This window comes from Schistocerca cancellata, chromosome 1, assembly GCF_023864275.1.
Source record: "Schistocerca cancellata isolate TAMUIC-IGC-003103 chromosome 1, iqSchCanc2.1, whole genome shotgun sequence".
In the NCBI taxonomy this organism is placed as follows: domain Eukaryota; kingdom Metazoa; phylum Arthropoda; class Insecta; order Orthoptera; family Acrididae; genus Schistocerca; species Schistocerca cancellata.
The window spans coordinates 487,063,123-487,084,483 of record NC_064626.1 but is presented as its reverse complement, the minus strand read 5'-3'; the positions used below and the strand labels follow the sequence as shown (position 1 = coordinate 487,084,483).

At 43.8% G+C, this 21,361-nt stretch overlaps 1 protein-coding gene across 1 annotated transcript in view; it reads left to right on the top strand.

Moving 5' to 3' along the window:
* LOC126177795 (locomotion-related protein Hikaru genki-like) overlaps positions 1-21,361 on the top strand; it is a 590,640-nt gene that overhangs the window by 406,333 nt on the left and 162,946 nt on the right. The window contains exon 3 of the mRNA XM_049924482.1: positions 15,650-15,821. Coding sequence (XP_049780439.1) covers positions 15,650-15,821 — 172 coding nt within the window. The remainder of the gene's footprint in view (positions 1-15,649; positions 15,822-21,361) is intronic.

The window sequence follows — 21,361 nt, the reverse complement described above, 5'->3', positions numbered from 1 at the left end:
GACATTAACAAGAAAAGGGAAAGGGTGATAGGGCATGTGTTAAGGAATACGTCCATGGTACCTGTATGAGCCTTAGAATGTGAAAACCGTTGGGGTAGGCACAGACTGGAATGTATCCAACAAATAACTACGGACTTCAGGTGCAAGTGCTACTCTGACGTGGGGAGGTACTCACAGCAGTCAGAACATATATAGAAAAAAGGTTTAATTGTAGCCCGTCGTTTTAAATGTGAGTTGCGTTAATAAACTGTGCAGTTCAGCCGAAATATACCTACATATAGCAACGTGTTCGCATCGATCAGCAATGGGTTAAAATCCTTGGCGTCTCCTTTGACTTTACTGTGTTTTGTGAGGCATATGTAGACTTTCGTGGTCGTAAAACCTTAGCGTTCACGAACAATTCCAAGGTGTACTGTATTTAAGATTAAACGATAAACTGTAGCTCCTAATGTGGAGACGTGCTATCACCGATACAACCATTTGTTGACGCCTCTAATACTTGTTACTGCGTTATAAGTATTTCTGTGACCTAAATGTATAATAGCTTTTAAATTCACAGATATACATCACACTTTCCACTAGCTGTTCCCGTATATTAGAATTAATAAGGGTGAAAAACTCTCCTGCGACCAATTCCAATAACTTTGACAAGATTGTGTCCTTGGGAGGTAAAACGGCACAGTGCGAATGTAGCCCCGGGACGCAGAGTCTGGCAGTTCTGGCGCCATGGAGCCGCTACCGGCCGGAAATAAAATTTTACTGCTGGGCCGTAAACGGGCACATAAAAGCGATAGTGCATTCCTGATGCCACGATCCACCAGACCATCCCCAACATGAATGACACAAATCAGGCGTTTAATCGTGAAACGTACCATTTCTCCTTCATCCTCTCCCTACAACTGCGTCATCGAAACATTTGTTGATGTAAATCAAACTGTATCCTGGGTCAAACGAAGATATTAGCAGATACCACTGTCATGCTATGTGAATAGAAGTTCCCATTTAGCTACCACTGTTCGTTCCATAGACGCCCGCTATGAATTAATAGCATGCACATCTTCCTGTTCCGTTTCAGTGTTTAGTCTTCGTGAAAGGCTTTACACGAATTACCGATACGGCTGGTCCCGGCGGAGGTTCGAGTCCTCCTTCGGGCATGGGTGTGTGTGTTTGTCCTTAGGATAATGTGTGTTTGTCCTTAGGATAATTTAGGTAGTGTGTAAGCTTAGGGACTGATGACCTTAGCAGTTAAGTCCCATAAGATTTCACACACATTTGAACATTTTTTGAACCAATACTGTGGAGGACGTATTCCTTCTCGCACTTTCAGAAGCGTGATGGATGGTTGTTGCGGACAATCTAAATAAGTCAGTCTGCCTTGCAAACAATGTGGAATGCGACATGCCTGCGAAGGTTCATCCTATGTTACTAAAAGTATTCAAAAAATTTACATCACTCAACTTCCAATTAGTGTGATTTTCCCACGTTTATTATCAGAGTATAGAGTACAGATGACCAGCTTCGGACTCAAACACAATATGCACATCACAGCAGTGACGTCAGTTTATATAATCTGTCAGTACACCACGTCTCTTGACAGGTAACACAAAAAAAAAAAGTTTCCCACAACACAAGACATAAATATGTCCCAATTTATTCACATATTGTCTCAAGATAAAGATCGTAACATTTAGTATTGTTCACTCGTTGAAGTTAACACGCTAATGTAACCCCACGGGTATATTGAATGTCTGAGTACTAACGACAGACTTCCAGGGATATGTTAATTCAGTGCATTATTGCAGATACCGACCGAGATGTTGCTCGTATAATAAGCTGCAGACCTCTGCTGGTGTAGACCTACCTCTCCATTCTGTATTTTAATTTAAAAAACCTATCTGTTACCAACTGTTCGACCAAAATTGTGTGCCATATGTTTGTGACTATTACAGCGCCATCTATCACAAAGCGAAAAAAGTGATCCAACTAAAACATTCATATTTCTTTCTGTACTACACGAATATGTAGTAAAAAATGGGGGTTCCTATTTTTAAAAAAACGCAGTTGCTATCCGTTTGACCTATGGCGCCATCTAGCGCGCCATCTGGTTTCCCCCTTCAAGCTAGACGAGTTTCGTTCTTTGTAGTTTTTTCGTTTGATGCTTATTTCGTGAGATATTTGGACCGGTCACTATCAGTGGACCACCCTATAGATTCTCTGGAGGAAGAATTCTTCTGAATTTCGGCGATGTCGATCCCGGAACTACACATCTGCGGCGGTCGATGATTTACTATTGATGGTACTGCACAATCCCAAAGAAAAACTGGAGGGGAATAAAAATGGCACCAGATCCTTAATCGCTGTAGTGAGAATAAATCCACATCCGGGCTATTGAATGTTGCTTTTGAGAAAAGACGGGAGCGTAGCTCGTCGCTGGTTTCGGTCCGTCTTATTACGAATTGGATGCAGGCTCTTGGACTTATTTTCGCCACAGGATGTAAAGCTTGCTGGCAAAACTTAAACATATATAATATTTAATGTGAAGTGTCAGATTTATAAAAGAATGATTTTTAACGGTGCTCGCACTCACTACAATTTCTTTTTTTTTTTTTTTTTTTTTTTTTTTTGTAGTCCGGGGTGATATGTTACAATACAGCATCACCGGTCTATTGCGGTCTAACTGTGTTGGTGAGGCAGTAAATTTCCACAGGGCAGTGACTGCGTCACTGCAATTCACTTTGGAGGTGTGGCGGTTGGACTTGTAGTCCCGTACCACCCTCTGACGGTGATAGTACTACGTGAGTCAGGCAGAAAATTTTGCCTAACATGGGCAGGTGAAGGTGTGGCGGTGGGACTTGTAGTCCCGTACCGTGGCGCTGACTACAATTTCGAAACTAGGACATTAATAATGACACTCAGAGATATAGAGGCTGCGAGTGCCAGCATGGATGCTAAAAAGAGCGGACTTGGATGTAATTTCTAATTTTTTTTTCTTTGGGTTTGTCTTCCTAGCGGCAATGGCATTGTACCGAATGTTCACCAGCGGGGAATTGAATCTCGACACCGGATGGTTGTCCACTCTTCCCTCACCTATGGCTCCACTGAGTATGCTACGATTAGTGCCTCCCGGATCCAGAAACTCCAGCGCATGCAGAATAGGGTGCTTCGGTGGAGCCTGCATGCCTCTCCCCTCACGAGGGTAGTTACCCTCCACGAGGAAGCGGACATGGCCACTCTCAAGACGACCATGCGAGAGAAGGCGAGGCGTTTCTAAGCCAAATTAGAATCCCTACGCGACACGGTCGCTGGCTTACAAAACATTGGTACAACACCTCCCTGGCACTGGTACCGACCCCCTGTTGCCCTCACCTCCTTGAGGACTCCGATTCCGACCACGGTTAACCATAGCCTTCATACGGCCAACTGAAGTAGCGACACTCGATGGGTGTCGACCATCGTAACCCACCAATGTTGCTACCTAATGTTATTGGTAGTCAGGTTACTTCTTACCTACAACCTGAACTTCCATCGTCGGAGGGTGGATGGGACTTCAAGTCCAACCGCCACGTCTTCAACGTGCCCTTCAGTGATGTCTTTTGAATGACATCATTGTCGAATGGAACAGTTTTACTATCTACCAAGACAGTAAGACCGTGAGCCACCGGTGAAGCCGTATTTCAACCTCCAATAAAAAAAGAAAAAAAACGTATAAAACAACGTATATCTCATTTAGTCTGCCCATATCGGACGTATAAAATCAGTTCCGCATTACATTTCAAAACATATGCGAAGCAAACATTTGGCCTCTACCAGCTTTTAACAAAAATAAAAAAAAAGTATCCTCCGCGTTGACACTTTCACCACTTTCGCACACGCGTCGTAAGAGAATGCAATGAAATATCAAATTCTCTCGTCGTGATACTACACTGTGTTGCACATGTTCATGTGCTATACATTCAAAACCCATGATCCGCCCAACTATTACGTCCGACGTAGCGAACACATAAGAACTGTCTACTAGTTTGCTCTCGGCAAGAGCTGCTAATTTGAAAGTAAAAGTGTGCCAACATCTTAAACCATCAGAAGGACTTCGCTGAATTTTATTGTCATCAAAACAAACAACCGTAGATACTGTCAGCTATGCTTTGGGTATCAGTACTTTTGGTGATTTACACGTCTCCTGCTTGCCTCTGTACGTCCAAGCAGACTCCAATCGAAGTGTTTTGTAGTGGCATTTTGGGTTTGGTATACACATCACGGTCGTCTCAAGACTCTTAGTTTCTTACGTCTACCAGACAGAGGCGCAGAATTCATCCCCCTGATGGATTCACTTGGCAATAAAATCCCTAAAAGCAAAGCAGAACATGTACAAATTCCATTTAATCTCTGCGGTAGAAAAGGGAGGTTTTGTAGTCATGTAAAAAGATGCTGCGTTAAAATAACTCCATTTCCTTGATTCTTTGTGAAACAAAACGTTCCGCTGCCGATCCAACCTTGAGCCCTTGGTTGTGCATCGACAGATGGATTGTCTGATGTCACGCAGACACTGTACAGTGGCGTATCCCCAGAGTTCAGGAGGCAAAGTGTATACGTAACGAATGATTTGACACAGTACGCTGCGAGTCGGACATTTCTCGCAAAGTACACAGACGAAATTACAAGGCATTCAGTACAAAATTAAAAACGTTATTTTGTGTGTAGACCCAATAAAAAATAAATGAACATTTTAACTACCTAACGGTAAATTTCTTGATGAAATGTAGTTGTTACACAAGTAATTAACTTTTTTCACACACTGTATATTACAAACTCTTATTTTACAGGGTCTTCACCCCAGGCTACTAGCCCCAAACTCTTATTTTACAGGGTCTTCACCCCAGGCTACTAGCCCACTAGTTTTACAACTTCAAAGTAGTTAACGTGTCTGCTGTACTACGAAACAAATCATATACAGCCAACAAAGAAATAAAATGGCTACTTGACATGCACCCAAAAACCCATTAAATGATGATAGGAGACACGACAGTGTAGGCCAACACTCCAACAGTTTACTGTAAATTGAATCTTTAATCTATTAGATATGGCAGTATCAATTTCTTATGCAATTATTTAATTTCTTTTTTATACATTGTAAGGCCTTGATTTCCTATAATAACGCAGTATCTTATGTGGCTGCGAAACGTTTATTTTTGAAAAAAAGAAGAAGAGACGGGTAACATGTATGACACGCAAACATTAGTAGATCCTTGACCTAATTCTTGTAAAATGAGAAAACAGTAAAACAGTGTGTTATGCTGTAATAATCAAACAGCTTTAAAAAGTGATATAAGTAGTGGTAAGTCTGGTATGTTTCCTGGCTCGCATATTCGACATACAAGAGGACGTTCAGCTCAGGTATCGTGGAACAGTTAACAAGGCACATCAAGAAACAGTGCTAAGTCAAAATAAAAATTTTTTAACGTCAAAATTAATTAGAATATATAAATAAGTACTGCACAGTTTTAATGAGTTTAATCAACATACAAAGAAATGGAGGAATTTATTAACAAAGTACTATCCTGGAAAGCACAATAAAAATTAAACTTCACCTATATCAGACGTGTAAAAGTGAAGTCTAAATAAGGCACAAAACTAACTGTATTTCTGTCGATAAAAGCCGTAGCTAATATGACAAATAGCTACAAAACGTACAACTCTTCGGCATCTATTTTTGTGTTAAATACGTAAATCAAATATGTATTTTAGTGTCAAAGAGTAACTATACAATGTAAAGACACTTTTTGTAACCATGGATATCTTATCTAATTAAGATTGAAAAAGACTTGGTTCAAAGAGCGACTACTGCTTTTGTTTCTGCTGATGAAGAATGAAGTCGCTTAGCTGTTCTAACGCATTGTATTTGATGTATGCATTGCATTTTGTAATATACGGTAAAAAGTGAATGTCTCCTGTTATTATTCAAAACCAGTCCCTCCCTGTGGAAATGTTTAAGTGTAAAATGAGTAATTAAAGTGAGTCGTTTAGTGGCCATCTGGCTTTATTTTGTCGTAATGGCGCACAGGCAGCCATTGCGTAATATTTAATTAAATATTAAATATTTGCCTTCACTCTAGACTTACAAATGCTTCGAATATTAAGAGTAATTGTCAAGTAGCAATATCTGCAAGTTCATTTTATCAGAATTTTCACACAATTGCATAGATATATTTAAATGTAGTAGCCAACAATGCTTAGGTTTGCTTTAGGATACCTTTGAGTTAGCAGTTAAATTTATTTCTGTCATTGAAATCCTTAACCTAACACGAAGCCAATTCGGTCTCAAGGAAAATTATTTATCGTGAGTAAAAACCCTTGCGCTACGTAGGTGGTTTTATTGTCTCTCTCTTCGCAACAATTAATTTAAAAGGCAATAATAGCAATAGTTTCATGTTACTTTGAGATAGCCGCGAGTTTAGAGAACGTAATTAAGCCATTACAAGTAAAACTGTACAAATTTTTACTAATATTTGTGCCTTCGTAGTAACCTTGATTATCGTCGGCGTATATATAAGCCGCATTTACCAGCGTGCAGAATATGTGCGGCAGCAACAGTATATTAATATCCTTTACCTTTTCTCCAACAATCTCGACCACATCTTACATTATTATGTCCTGGAAGTGACAGAATTCTTCGAATACTTTCAGTACATGCACCCTCTGTTTCCCTGTCACGGCCGAGATAACAGCGTATACAGGAGAGAAAATATCCTCTCGCTGTACACATGTACAAGAATTACTCGAGCGGCCGAACGTTCTTTCTCTGTCTTTTGCAACGTTCATCTGCTTGCTCAGTGCAGGCTGTACGGTGAACTCAACCCGGTGGCGAATGTACCGGGCTGTGACAATGGACGCGCCGATTGCAAGTTCACGGACTGTGAAACGCGGGGCGTGTAACAAGCTGTCACAATCAACGTGGCGATTGCCAATTCTCCGATTGTGAAGCGAGACTGGACAGAGTTTCTGCAGGTGGGAGACATCAGAAACTGCATCATTCTCTGCAGGTTCGCTCTGGGGAACGTGTTGTCCATGAGGCCAGCAGCTGCTAGCGGTGTTCAACATTGCGTGAATACTTGCTAATGACACTGAGCACCACAGTCATTGTCGTGGATGCAAAGATAGGAAATACAGCATACACAGTGCATTACGCTAATGGACACTTACTGATTACCTTCACGCATAGCAAATTTCTACGTGTGTCACATGCTTGTCTTTTTTATTTACTTCGAGAATAACAAAGTATACATAACTTTATATCTACAGTTAAAACAAGGAACATAAGGCTGTTACACTTAGCCAAGCATGCTTCTCGGACATTCCGCAGATCAGACATGTCTGACACGTGGAAGCCCGGCAAAATAATTAAATTATTGTGTTACATTGTAGAGGTCTGCATGTGGCGTTTATGCTTGCTCGAACCGCTAGGTGCATGTAGTTCCGCGTGTCGGTCAGATGTTAATACAGCCAGTTTGGACCCGAACGCCGCTCAGTCGCCCGCTGTAGGATCATGGCACATGAACGCAAGATGGAGAGTACGAAAGTGATACTTCATTCGAAATAATATATCGTGAGTGCGAAAGACGGTAGTTCCTACTATGTTTGCGAGAGATTGTCATTAGTCGGTGACAGGAATGTCGGCTACGTGTACTGTGGCAAGTGCTCTGCTCTCCTGTTTTGCAGATCCTGGCGGATCACACATCTGAAAGCACATGTCTGCAGAACAGGACAAAGTGTATGTTCCGATGCATTAGCAATTTCACTGAAAGCTACAGTAGTTAATAAAGGTGCGTAGAAATGTGTGCTGCAGACCTTCGTACATTGACTTTAACGTTGGATATGAGCTTTCGCGCTTTACGTCAGGAGCTTCTAAATGTCGGTCCAGAATTGGGACATGTAGAAGTTTCCAATATTTTAATCCATCCTATGGTCAAGGAGCGAAACACTGAAAGACAAGCCGATGAAGTGTGATCGAGTATGGAGCCCAGGATTATCTAGGTCATAGGCGTGAATGTATGCGTGTGTGTAGCGGATGTGTGAACCGATAAATATCGGAAAACGTATTACCTATCTATTACTGTGCATTTTGTTTATCACGATTCTGCGAAATGTGGTACTGGTGACGACTCACTTTTCTGAGAAGAATAAAAGCATATAGGGGATGTATTAGTGCGATAATATATGCACGGTACTGCAATCCTTTCGGCATTATACACGAATTTCATATACTGGATGACGATTATTTGATAAATGCGCTTGGAGTAGTTTATTCCATGAATTGTGCTGGTAAAGATAGAGTCCGTTTCATGAAGAAAACTGGAGACGTGAATTCGATGCAGAGAAGCTTGAAGCAAGAAATGGAGAGTAAGTGGAATAGTTTTTTTAGACTGCTAGTGTATGTAGTTTGGCAGTAGGACAAAATCATTGAACCTTTTCCAGAGAGAGCAGTCTCTGAAAAACTTACTGGTTACAACAACGTAGCAGAAGAAATCGTGACATATTTTAGAGTGCTCAGAGATACAGCAAGAATGCTGGAAGGTAAGAAATTTCCAACAATTCAGATTGTTTTGTTGTGGGTGCACAGACTCAGAACTCGTTGTAATACAGGGCCCAAAGGTATAGAGGTACACACATTTAAATTACTGAAGACATGCTGCGTGTCTAGCTAATTGTTGAAATGGCTCTGAGCACTATGGGACTTAACATCTGAGGTCATCAGTCCCCTAGAAGTTAGAAATACTTAAACCTAACTAACCTACGGGCATCACACACATCCATGCCGAAGGCAGGATTCGAAATTGCGACCGTAGCCATCGCTCGGTTCCAGACTGAAGCGCCTAGAACCGCTCGGCCACATCGGCCGGCCTAGCAAATGAGAACTGTGCTTAATCGCAAAACTCGGGTTTTTAGTGTCACCAGTATTTAGGCAGTACAGTACAATGGTCGAATTATCCTCTATTAATTGTGTGTGCCATGAGTACTGATACATCGCTGTCTTTGTCGCACAGATGAGAAAGTAGAAATTCCGACCTTGCACAGAATAATAACAATTCTGTTGTCATCAGTAAACACTTCCGGGCTAAGTTGCCGTGGTCGATCTGTAGAACTTCTTCTCCCTGACGTTTCGTTCTCAACTACGGAGAACATCTTCCGAGGTGAGTCGACGACTGGCTGCTAGGAGCTGGGGCCGCCGCTTATATGGAGATCGTAGAGGGCGCCACCGCACGTCACGTGGCGTCGATGTGTAGCTATCTCTGGCTATCGTCTTTTCTCTCGATTGCAGGCAATCGATTGTCACGTGATTGATGCAACGTCGACCGCCATATCTTGTCCAATTTTAATCCTTCTTCTTTATGATTAAAATTGTATTGATGTTTGTGGATTTGCCTCTCTATACATACGTGTATAATAATGCGACGTCCTCGCTAGCACGCTTGTCTCACCAAATTTTAATTCGTGATTTCCATCCTTAAAAACATGTTCCGCTACATGTTCTACAGATCGACCACGGCAACTTAGCCCGGAAGTGTTTACTGATGAAGACGCTGGCCGTGAAAGCCTACATGGGATAATTCTGTTGTCGTCCTTCCAATTATTAGAAATGATGTCTGTTTCCGATAGAGATGAGCCGTTAAATACTGTAGTGACACGTTCTGACACCGAATGTAACAGCAACACCAAATGTAGCGGGAAGAGGTAGAAGGCACCATATTAAAAGTTGTCCGAGCTTTCCAAGTGATTTATTGTTTCCAGCTACAGTGCTGCATTCCCCTCAGTCTGCGTCACTGGGTCCCGCCGTGCTGAGGACACCGCATTGCTGACTGCGAAACAGCTTGGTGCGGAATGGCTGCCTCAGTGACCCGTGCACGCACTGCTGTGCGTCGGCCTTGTACGACCGCGACGTCAGGATGCGCCGACAGTCGACTCAGCGGCCTTCACCTCTGCCGCCTCGGCGCCGCCCGCTGCAAGGCGACCCATGGCGCACTCCCTCGCCAGTGGGGCTAAGAATGCGGTGACAACGAGCGCCCGCGATCAGGCAGCTGAATCTGCGGCCCTCGCCCTGGGTGTCTCTGCTGCGTGTTGTGAGCCAAGACGACTGCCCGCAGTAGCGAGCCACGGCGTGGCTCGCCGCTGGCTGGCTACAGACACCACGTCGGCCCTCAGGGGGTCGAACAAGCGACCCGCCGGGGACTGCAACGCTGGCGCCCCATCAACTGCTGTGTGCAGCAGGTGGTGTGACACGTCTCACCATCTAGGAGAGCCGCCACACTTGAATGCCTCGTTAGAAAACCGGGTGTGCGCCTCTGTTTTGCTAACGCGCCGCTTCTAGTAACGTACTCATAACACCTAGTTAGGCCAGTGGGCACCTTCTGCCTCATAACTTGCGCCATGCAAACTGCTGTGTTCACTCTTTTCAGTGGGTCTATGGCCCTGTGGCGTCCATTCTACTTCGCAACTGCAGGTAGCGCAACCTACTGTCAACAGGTCTTCACCTGGCTGTAACTTGTGCACTTCGAAATATTGCACCAACACTGACGTTTCCTATCCCAAACGGTAGTGCCGCTACAATACTGTGTGTCACATGTGTGCTGAAACGTTTCTGATAAGCAAGAACAAAATTATAACATGGCAGCAATGTCTTTCTCTGGCTTTGTTGTATCTGTAACTATTTTATTCATTTATGGCTGTTGAAGAAATTTCAGCTGCGGTCAGAAGAAAAACAAAAAACGATAAAAAAACAAAAGCAAAAAATTACGTCTTCTTTTTTGGAGTGACTAGGCTGTGCACCATGGCACACTTACAATACCAACAAAGTTGCCTTTTATTTAACTCGAATCGATAATCGTGATGACAACTGAAAGCATAACCGTAGGCTCTTTTCCAAATTATCAAATTTAGTGAGAAAAATGTTTTGTGTTCTAGCCACAAATCTGAATAGCGAAAGAAATTTTAGCACAGTTATCTCGACGGACCAAGCTAACTTGATCCGCAGTGAGTCGATTCATTGGAACTACGCCAAAAGGGAATATGGTCCAAATGGCTCTGAGCACTATGGGACTTAACTTCTGAGGTCATCAGTACCCTAGAACGTAGAACTACTTAAACCGAACCAACCTAAGGACATCACACACACCCATGCCCGAGGCAGGATTCGAACCTGCGACAGTAGCGGTCGCGCGGTTCCAGACTGTAGCGCAATAGAACCGCTCGGCCACCACAGCCGGCCAAGAGGGAATACTTTGGAGACAATATTGTCCTTGTTAGATTTCTAATTTGTGAGGTACTCAAGTTCACTATATACATTTGACTACCATTGGAGTTCAACAAAATAGCAGTAGGATTTTTCATTATCAGACCGATAAAAGTTAGTAGTTACATAGTTTTCCTGTGAAACTCCAAATTGTTTCTAAATTTTCCTCATTATACACTGAAGCGCCAAAGAAACTGGTATAGGCATGCGTATTCAAAACAGAGATATGGAAACAGGTAGAATACGACGCTGCGGTCGGCAAAGGCTGTATAATACAACAAGCGTCTGGCGCAGTTATTATAACGGCTACTGCTGCTACAGTGGCAGGTTATCAAGATTTAAGTCAGTCTGAACGTGGTGTTGTATTCGGGCACTAGCGAAGGGACACAACATCTCCGAGGTAGCGATGAACGGGGGTATAGAGGGATATTCCAGTACGACCATTTCACAACTGTAGCGGTGGTCTAGCGGTTCTGGCGCTGCTGTCCGGAACCGCGGGACTGCTGCGGTCGCAGGTTCGAATCCTGCCTCGGGCATGGGTGTGTGTGGTGTCCTTAGGTTAGTTAGGTTTAAGTAGTTCTAAGTTCTAGGGGACTTATGACCTAAGATGTTGAGTCCCGTAGTGCTCAGAGCCATTTGAAGCATTTGAATCACAACTGTACTGTGAATATCAGGAATCCGGTAACACATCAAATCTCCGACATCGCTGCGGCCGGAAAAATATCCTGTAAGAGCTGGACCAATGACGACTGAAAAGAATCGTTCAATACGACAGATGTGTAATCCTTCCGTAAATTGCTCCACATTTGAGGGAAACATCATCGATATGGGCTTTCGAAGCCGAAGCCCACTCGTATACGCTGGATGATTGCATGCCACAAATTTTTACGCCTCGCCTGGGCTCGTCTACATCGACATTGCAGTGTTAATGTCTAGAAACATGTTGCCTGGTTGGAAGAGTCTCGTTTCAAAGAGTATCGACAATCTCATGAATCCAAGAACCCCGCATATCAGCAGGGGACTGTTCAACCTGATACAAGCTCTGTAATGGTGTGACGTGTGTACAGCTGGAGTGACACTGGACCCCTGATACGTCTAGATACGTACGTGACCATCCTGTCTGATCACGTGCATCAATTCAAAGTTATGCCTTCCAACGGACTTGGGCAATTCCACCAGGACGATGCGACACCCCACAAGTCCAGAACCGCAACAGAGTGGCTCCAGGAACACTTTTCTGAGTTTAAACACTTCCGATGGTCACCAAACTCCACAGACATGATCATATCTGAGATGCCTCGCTATGTGCTGTTCATAAGAGATGTCCACTCCTCGTACCCTTACGTATTTACGGATAGCCCTGCAGGACTCATGGGATCAATTCCCTCCAGCACTAATTCAGGCCTTAGTCGAGCCCATGCCACGTGGTGTTGCGGCATTTCTGTCTGCTCATGGGAGCCCTACATGATATTAGCCGCGCAAAGTGGCCGTGCGGTTTGAGGCGCCACGTCACGGACTGCGCGGCCCCTCCCGCCGGAGGTTCGAGTCCTCTCTCGGGCATGGGTGTGTGTGTGTTGTTCTTAGTTTAAGTTACTTTAAGTTATGTGTATGTCTAGGGACCGATGACCTCAGCAGTTTGGTCCCTTAGGAATTCACACACATCTGAACATCATCTACATGCTATTACGCAGGTGTACAAGTTTCTTCAGCTCTTCCGTATATAAAGCACGCTATTTTCTCTAGCGCCATTTTTTTAACAGTCCCTCTGCATATGCTCGATGCAGGCAAGTAGATGGTATTCGTTTTCGATATATCGGAAGAGAGAGATGCTGTAAAAATCTATCAGATGAAGTTAGCGGGGCTTTTATAGTTCGTAATTTTTCTCTGTTGAATGGTGCAGAATACTGATGATAGATTGTTTGGGTGACAGACGTGAATGGACCCTGAGGGATGCAGATCTGCCTCGGATTGCAGTACCTGTATGATGGTGAGTCTTCCTAACCTTCCGGTAAGAAACACCACCGTAACTGTTCGTACTGTCATTTACAATAAATCGTCTTGCAGGAGCATGCTTCGTTTGGAGCTGACCTTATACATTGTACATGGGTGTCGGAGCTACAACAACGTGTCCTCATTTCCACCGAGTGGTCAAAACACAGTCCAACAGCATTAACTCAGCTCACTCACTTTCTACATGGGTTGCAGAATGTGGGATATAGCTCTCTCTGACTTCTGGGTAGAAGTGATCTCGCTATCAACTGTGGTGTGTATTACAGCACATCGTCCACTGGGTATTCTGATGATTACCGCATAATGATTGACTGACACCAGTCGGCTGAGGTGGAGGAAGCCTTAGTGGAACACTGGGTATCTGCTGCTTGTCGCTGTGGAGCATGGGATTAAATGTAGAGGTCATCACCTACAGACTGGTCCTATTTCCATATGCTGCGATTCCCTCCACGTGTTTTTATTTTATTTTATTTTTTTCATCAATAAGGTGACAGTACTTCTTTTTATTTGTACTACCCCAGGCATGTTGTGAACAGCTCCTTCGGGCGACGATCAACAGTGGAACAGTAATCATGTACATGACTGCAAAATGAAGGAACATGTTTTTCGAAATGGAACACCGAGACATCCACGACCCTGTCGATGGGAAAGATATAGCTATTGGAAGGACTCCGCAATACCGCATCTCTTCCAGTTTCCATGTGTTGCGACGTCTTCCACATTTTTGTCAATGAGAAACATCGCCTCTGTGTTTTATTTCTACCAGCCTGTCTTGTGGTAGCTGTACAGTTTATGCCGTGCAATGTTCAGCTTCCTGTGAGAGCCTCACGATCGAAACGTGTTAATGTCGGTTTTGCAGCAGCTGGCGCGAATCTCTAAGCCATGATATGAAAAACCTAGTGTATGGCGGTGTACACTGATTTGCTGTGTTACAACCGAAAAAACGATTTATTAAACTGCTTATGAAGGAACGATACAGGAACCCTCTCGTGTGATTGATAGTCTGTTGGATATTTTCATCCTACGGTGCACGTGATGAAACTTCTGACTGCACACACTTTTTCCAGCGCTTCTGCCATTGATGGTAACATTTCTGGAACTCATCTTCTGTAATATCCTCCAAGACCCTCGTCACAGTTGTTTGGACATCTTGTGTTATTTGAAAATGGTGTCCCTTGATCGCCGTTTTGACTCTTGGAAATAGAAAAAAGTGGCATGGAGCAATATCTGGTGAATAAGGTGGCTGTGGTAGTAATGAAATTTGTTTTGAGGTTAAAATAGCTGTACTAACAGAGCAGTATGGGATGTGCATTATTGTGATGCAGAATCAAATTATCAGCAATGTTGGCACAGACATGAAGAACTCTTTCACGAAGTCTTTCTAAAATTTCTTTGTAGTAATATTGGTTAACTGTTTGCCCAGGAGGGACCCACTCCTTATGAACAATTCCCTTGGAATCAAACAGGTTGATGGGCGTTCACTGTGGTCTTCATCTTCAACATTCGTTCTGCCTTCACTAAACATTTTATGCCAATGAGTAACTTGAGCTCTTGACATAGCCTCCTCTCCAAAAGCCTTCTGAAGCTTACCGTAAGTTGTCGTCGCGTTTTTACCCAATTTAACGCAAAAAGAAATGACATAGCATTGCGCAATATTATGCTGTTCAATTTCCGTGACGAGAGACACAAACATGTGTTAACTTATTACAGCACAACTCACGAATGAGCAGTTGCATCGATACGCTGCTTGGACTGGAAGCAGCTTGTAGACCAAGGTCAAAGATACTGTGCCTACGCAACCCTGCAGGGTTGCCACATCTTGCGAAGAAAATCAGTCTCATTATTTTATTGTCGCACCTCGTATAGTCTTGGTCTTGTCTCACTGTATTTCATATTTATTTCATCCACCTGAAGATGGTTTAACTGGTCGTCGATTGGCCACAGATGAAGGAAGGTGAAGAATACATTGCATTTGGTTGCTTTCCTGTCATGACCAGTCGCATCCATATATCAGTGCCCACACCCTTCGAACTCTTAAAAATTTGCGTTTGAAGGTACTATGTTACAAACGCGTTGCTCGACATAGGGGCTGGTGAACTCATTTGCATACTTCATACGTTACGACATGTTAAACAGAGATTATCTACATATTGCTTAACGTTGAATTGAAAGTCAAAATCCTCCAACAGAAAATAAATTTACAAATTATACAACCCTGTTTTCATCTGTAAAATTACAGAAATTCTCTTCAAACAGTCACCGCTATAGGCAGTTCTGTTTTACAGTACCGGTTACTGCCCTCTAAGCTTCGGCGACACGAAACGGACTGTGCAAGTAAGCTGCTTTGTGTTGCCACAGGAGCGCGGGGAACTGTCACGCCTGGCCGCGGTGGTGCGCTGCTGTCGGCTCGCACCCCCCACCATCCGCCACCAGCAGGGTGCGACGCTGGGCGACGCCGACCTTTCCGCCTCAACCGCCGCCGTCGCCGTGTGGAGGCACTGCTACCCGCGCAGGCCCGCCAACCTCACAGGTGAATAAATAATGTGCGCGCCGCACCGTCAACCGTATCTGCAGGATCTTCTTACAGAGCGCCGGCTTCCAGAGGCGCGTCGTTCCAGAGTCTACTTTCTTGGCCGTTATGGCTGGCTTTTCAGCCACGACTCGACTTGAAATAGAAGCGAAATAACTTCCGACGCATATCGTTTAAGGAAGCCCATTCGTTTCGTAGCATCTGCTTGCATCATCTAAATGGAAATCCTACAACGATGTGTGTCACCTTTTGATCCGCTTTTGATCTCTCAGTTTTCCATCCTGTCTCAGCGAATCATTATCTCAAATAAAAGGGAGGCTATTCATATCAAGCCCAATTCGTGAGAAATTTTACTAGCTTCAAAAAGTAATTACCTTAAACGACTGCATCATGTGAGTGAACACTGAAATTAAGAGCAGACTGGCCGGAGACGGTAGCTCGTGCCGGCAGGAATGACTTTTGGCGCCTCGGTTCTGAGACTATCGGTATCTTTAGACTTCTGTTACATTAGTGAAGGCAGTCAGTGGCGAACATGGAGTACATGCTCGGCTCGCTATTAGCGGCATGGTACCCACAGTCGATCGCGGTCCTCCGTATTATCGTGGAAGGAGTAAACTAGAGGATCAGACGGTTCTGTGACTATCTCGGGTGCGAATTTTTCGACGTTCGCCATTGGATAGGATAACTGTAGAGTCGCCCGCATCTCGTGGTCGTGCGGTAGCGTTCTCGCTTCCCACGCCCGGGTTCCCGGGTTCGATTCCCGGCGGGGTCAGGGATTTTCTCTGCCTCGTGATGGCTGAGTGTTGTGTGGTGTCCTTAGGTTAGTTAGGTTTAAGTAGTTCTAAGTTCTAGGGGACTTATGACCACAGCAGTTGAGTCCCATAGTGCTCAGAGCCATTTGAACCATTTTGAACTGTAGAGTCACTTTTAATACCTCAGGAATGCATAACACCCAGTAAACGGTTACTCAGGTTGCAGGCTATGTGTGGCGTACATAGAGGTCTTGTTTTTCTGTTTTTTTTTTTAAGTTAGAAGAATCAAAGATAGATTAGCTACATTTCTTTCAGAGGAGACCACCCATACCGGAAAAAGAAAATGTTGAGTTATTTGTAAGCAGATGGGCATCCGTAATGAGGTCCCAGAATTACACTCGCCTATTAAAGGTTCTAGCACTCCCATAGTATTAGGAACAGAAAGCTGACTGCTGTAAACATCAGCGGAGTACTAAATTCAGATTAGAACATATTTCGCAAGGACATTCTATGCATCAGTGCTAGCGGTGTATCTTTTGCCGTAAACAACTACGTTTTGTCTAGTGAGGTTATTACAGCTTCCTAATGCGGAATAGTTTGCGTAGTGGTGAATATCAAAGGTTGGTCAAACATGGTAAACAGGAGCATTTATAAATCAGCTCCGTCAGAGCGATTCAGAGGGACATTATGAGGAGTAAGTTTCCTGATCATGCTACTGTAATAGTGGGAGACTTCAGCTTCCCGCTGTAAAATTGGAAAGTCGTGGAATTAAAAATTAGGCAAAATAAGAGATTATTGCCAGAATTTTCGTAATATTGTAACTGACAAATAACTTCGTGCAAATAAGTGAAGGACTGACATGTAAGCGCAGTCACTTAGATCGACTAACAGACCAGAAGGAGGGAAGGCTGTGAAAGGCGCGAGTATTGCAAGGAATATTAAAAATGGTAGGACAATTTTTTCATTTAGCAAGGGTGACAGGATACAAGTTGTAGAGTATCTAAGTTGTTGTAGTCATCTTCAGTCCGAACATAGGTTTGATGCAGCTCTCCATGCTACTCAATCCTGTGCAAGCCTCTTCATTTCCGAATAACTAGTGCATCCTACGTATTTTTGAACCTGCTCACTTTATTCATATCTCTGTACAATTTTTGCCCTCCACATTTAGCTCCAGTACTAAACTAGTGATCCCTTGATGTCTCAGAATGTGTCATGTCAACGGAAATTTTCGTTTAGCCAAGTTGTATCACGAATTTCTATTCTAAATCTAATCGTCAGCATACTTCGGCAGCACCTCATTTCAACAGCTAACGATTCTCTTCTTGTCTGAACCTCTTTCGTCCATCTTTCACTTCTGTACAAGGCTACACTCCAGAAAAATACCTTCAGAAAAATCTCTCGTTCTATATGCCTCTATGTTGTGACATTTGTCTTCCAGCTATTTCTTCTTAGCCATTTTGCACTTTTGTCAATCCCATATATTTAGACGTTCGTATTCGTTTTCGCTCGCTTCATTTGCCGAATTTTTGTATTTTCTGCTTTCATCAGATAAACTGAATTATTACATCAAAGGATTTATACAAGGCCTTGTCTTTCTAATTATGTGACTCACTGCTGCCTTTATTATTTTTTCTCTCAGTTCAAACCATTGGTCTTCCACTCCTTTTTCCTGTCGTCCTATTGTAATCAGTCGTTGCTCAATGTTCCGCCTAAAATTCTAAACAATCTCTGGTTATTTTAGCCTACCCAGGACCACTCTCCTCATTTTCTACGTTTTCTACAACTTCTTAAGATTTAATCTACAGATCGTAACTAATAAATTTCGATCAGAGCACATGTTCTCCTCGAAATGTCTTACAGTTTGAAATCTCGTTCCGAAATTTTGCTTTACCATTATATATTCAGTCTCCACGTTACAACCTTCTTCCATGATTCTTAAACAAAGCACTAGCGATGATTCAATAATGCTCTGAAAAAACAGGAACGTGGAACATTTAGGGCTTGAGTAATACACACATCAAAAAAGTTTTGCATCTCCTCGGTTCCGAGAGTTCCGCAATCTGTACAGAAAATTGGAATAGAGATCAACATAAACATCACTTCCACCCTTTTTATTCCTCATGAAAACCACACATTGCATGTTGTACCACCATACAGCGCGACCTTCAAAGGTGGTGGTCCAGATTGCTGTACACACCGGTGCCTCTAATACCCAGCAACACGTCCTCTTGCACTGATGCATGTCTATATTCGTCGTGGCTTACCATCCACAAGTTCATCAAGGCACTGTTGCTCCAGATTGTCCCACTCTACAACAGCGGTTCGGCATAGATCCCTCAGAGTGGTTGGTGGGTCACGTCGTCCATAAACAGCCCTTTTCAATCTATCTCAGACATGTTAGATAGGGTTGATGTCTTAAGAACATGCTGACCACTCTAGTCGAGCGATGTCATTCAGAAGATGTGCACGATGGGGGTACGAATTGTCGTCCATGAAGACGAATGCCTCGCCGATATGCTGTCGATTTGGTTGCACTATCGGTCGCCGTGACAACAAGCGGCATATATCGGTTCCACATAATGCCACCACAAAACAGCAGGGAACCTCCATCTCGTTGCACTCGCTGGACAGTGTGTCTAAAGCGTTCAGCCCGATCGGGTTGCCTCCAAACACGTATCCGACGATTGTCTGGATGAACGCATATGCAGCACTCATCGGTGAAGAGAACGTCATGCCTATCCTGAGCGATCTATTCCACATGTTGTAGGGCCCATCTGTACCACGCTGCATGGTGTCCTGGTTGCAAGGATATATCTCGCCATGCACGTCGGGAGTGAAGTTGTGCATCATGCACCCTATTGCGCACAGTTTGAGGTGTAACACGACGTCGTGTCGCTGCACGATAAGCATCATTCAACAGTGCTGTCAAGGTTCCTCCGAGCCATAATTCGTAGGTTATCAACTTCAGTAGTAGCTCTTGGGGGACCTGAGCGAGGCGTGTCATCGACAGTTCCTGTCCCTCTGTATCTCCTCCATGTCCGAATAACACCGCTTTGGTTCACTCCGATACGCATGGACACTTCCCTTGTTGTGATTCAACATGCACACAATGTCATAGAAACTAAGGACAGGCAATTGCGAGAACTATCAAGTTTCTGACAACAATATCATATAGAACAACGGTACAGGAAAATCAGGATGGCTTTGATTATCAGTTTGGCAGTAAAAAAAGTAAAGAGGCCAGACGGACAATTCGGATATCGCACATGACAACTGAAGCAAAAAAACACGTTGTAAAATGGTGGAAGATGTTGGAAATTTACACAGAATTAGTTACACAGTATAGAGAAAGGTGGGTAATCTACAAGAACCAAGACGGAAAAGTACAAATGGAAGACCAAAATCGAAATGCTCGGGTTAGAAGGAGTGTAATCTTTCGCCCGTATCGATGTCTGTAGGCCAAAGAAGCAATGATCCAAATGAAAGAAAGGTTCACGAATGGGATTAGAACTTTGGACGTAAGGATAGCAATGGTAAGATTCGCTGATGACATTACTATACCCAGTGAAAGTGAAAGTCAATGGGAACTGCAGAAACTGATGAATGAAATAAACAGTCTAATGAGTAAAGAGTATGATTTCAGAGTAAAACAGAATTTGTGGTAAGTTTCTATGGGACCAAACTCCTTAGGTCATCAGACGTAAATCAGAAAAGCATAAATGTAATGAGGAGTGGAAAAACTGAGGTGAGCGATGAACTTAGGAGCCATATTTGGGGCGACGAAGTGAAGGAATTCCTTATCCTTGGAGGGCGTAAAAACCGTTCAGTTCAGGGCTATCACGAACATGATGCAATGTTTGGTGTGGATTTTCAATGCCCTAAAACCCATAGTTTTGTGTGTTACCGTTGCCACTTAAGTGAAAAGTCGACTCGTCAGAAAATATGATTCTGTCCAAGAAATATTCATTCTCGTGTGATCCATTTAACGTATCCGCACAGAAGTTCTTGCGAGCAATCTTATTGCTTGTTTGGATCGTCATTCTGTACTGTTTCAAATGCAAACTGTTTCTCAACACACACCAAACAGCCGTACGTGGGATTTGCAGTTCGGAAGACGCACGCCGTGTCGATTTCGTAGTGCTGTTGACAAGACGTTGTCCCACTCTCTCAGCGACGTTGTCAGATGTGCTTGGACGACCTGATGATTTCCCATATCTTGCCGATCACCCTGTTTCTACAAAACATTTATGCCACTCATACACTGTAGGCCAGCTAAGGGGATCTTCAGCGCACTTGGTACGGAAATTATGATGAACTGCTGTCGCCGACTTCAATTATTCAAACAAAAAACGCACAGCTAGACCGCTCGGGTTCAGTGATGGCAGCCACTTTTAAAGTGATGTGATTTTTCAATTTCTCCAGGCGTATTTTATGACGAAATAAATCTCGGGTGAACAGCCTAGTACCAGTGTGCGTAGGACACAATATTTCGGCAATCGACCACGTTGCCATCATCAAGTGCGCTGATGTACTGACGGACGCCGGCCGCGGTGGTCTAGCGGTTCTAGGTGCTCAGTCCGGAACCGCGCGACTGCTACGGTCGCAGGTTCGAATCCTGCCTCGGGCATGGGTGTGTGTGATGTCCTTAGGTTAGTTAGGTTCAATTAGTTCTAAGTTCTAGGGGACTGATGACCACAGATGTTAAGCCCCATAGTGCTCAGAGCCATTTGAACCATTTTACTGACGGACGCTGTACCTGGTTCGCGCGCGGGGCGCGGACCGCACCGA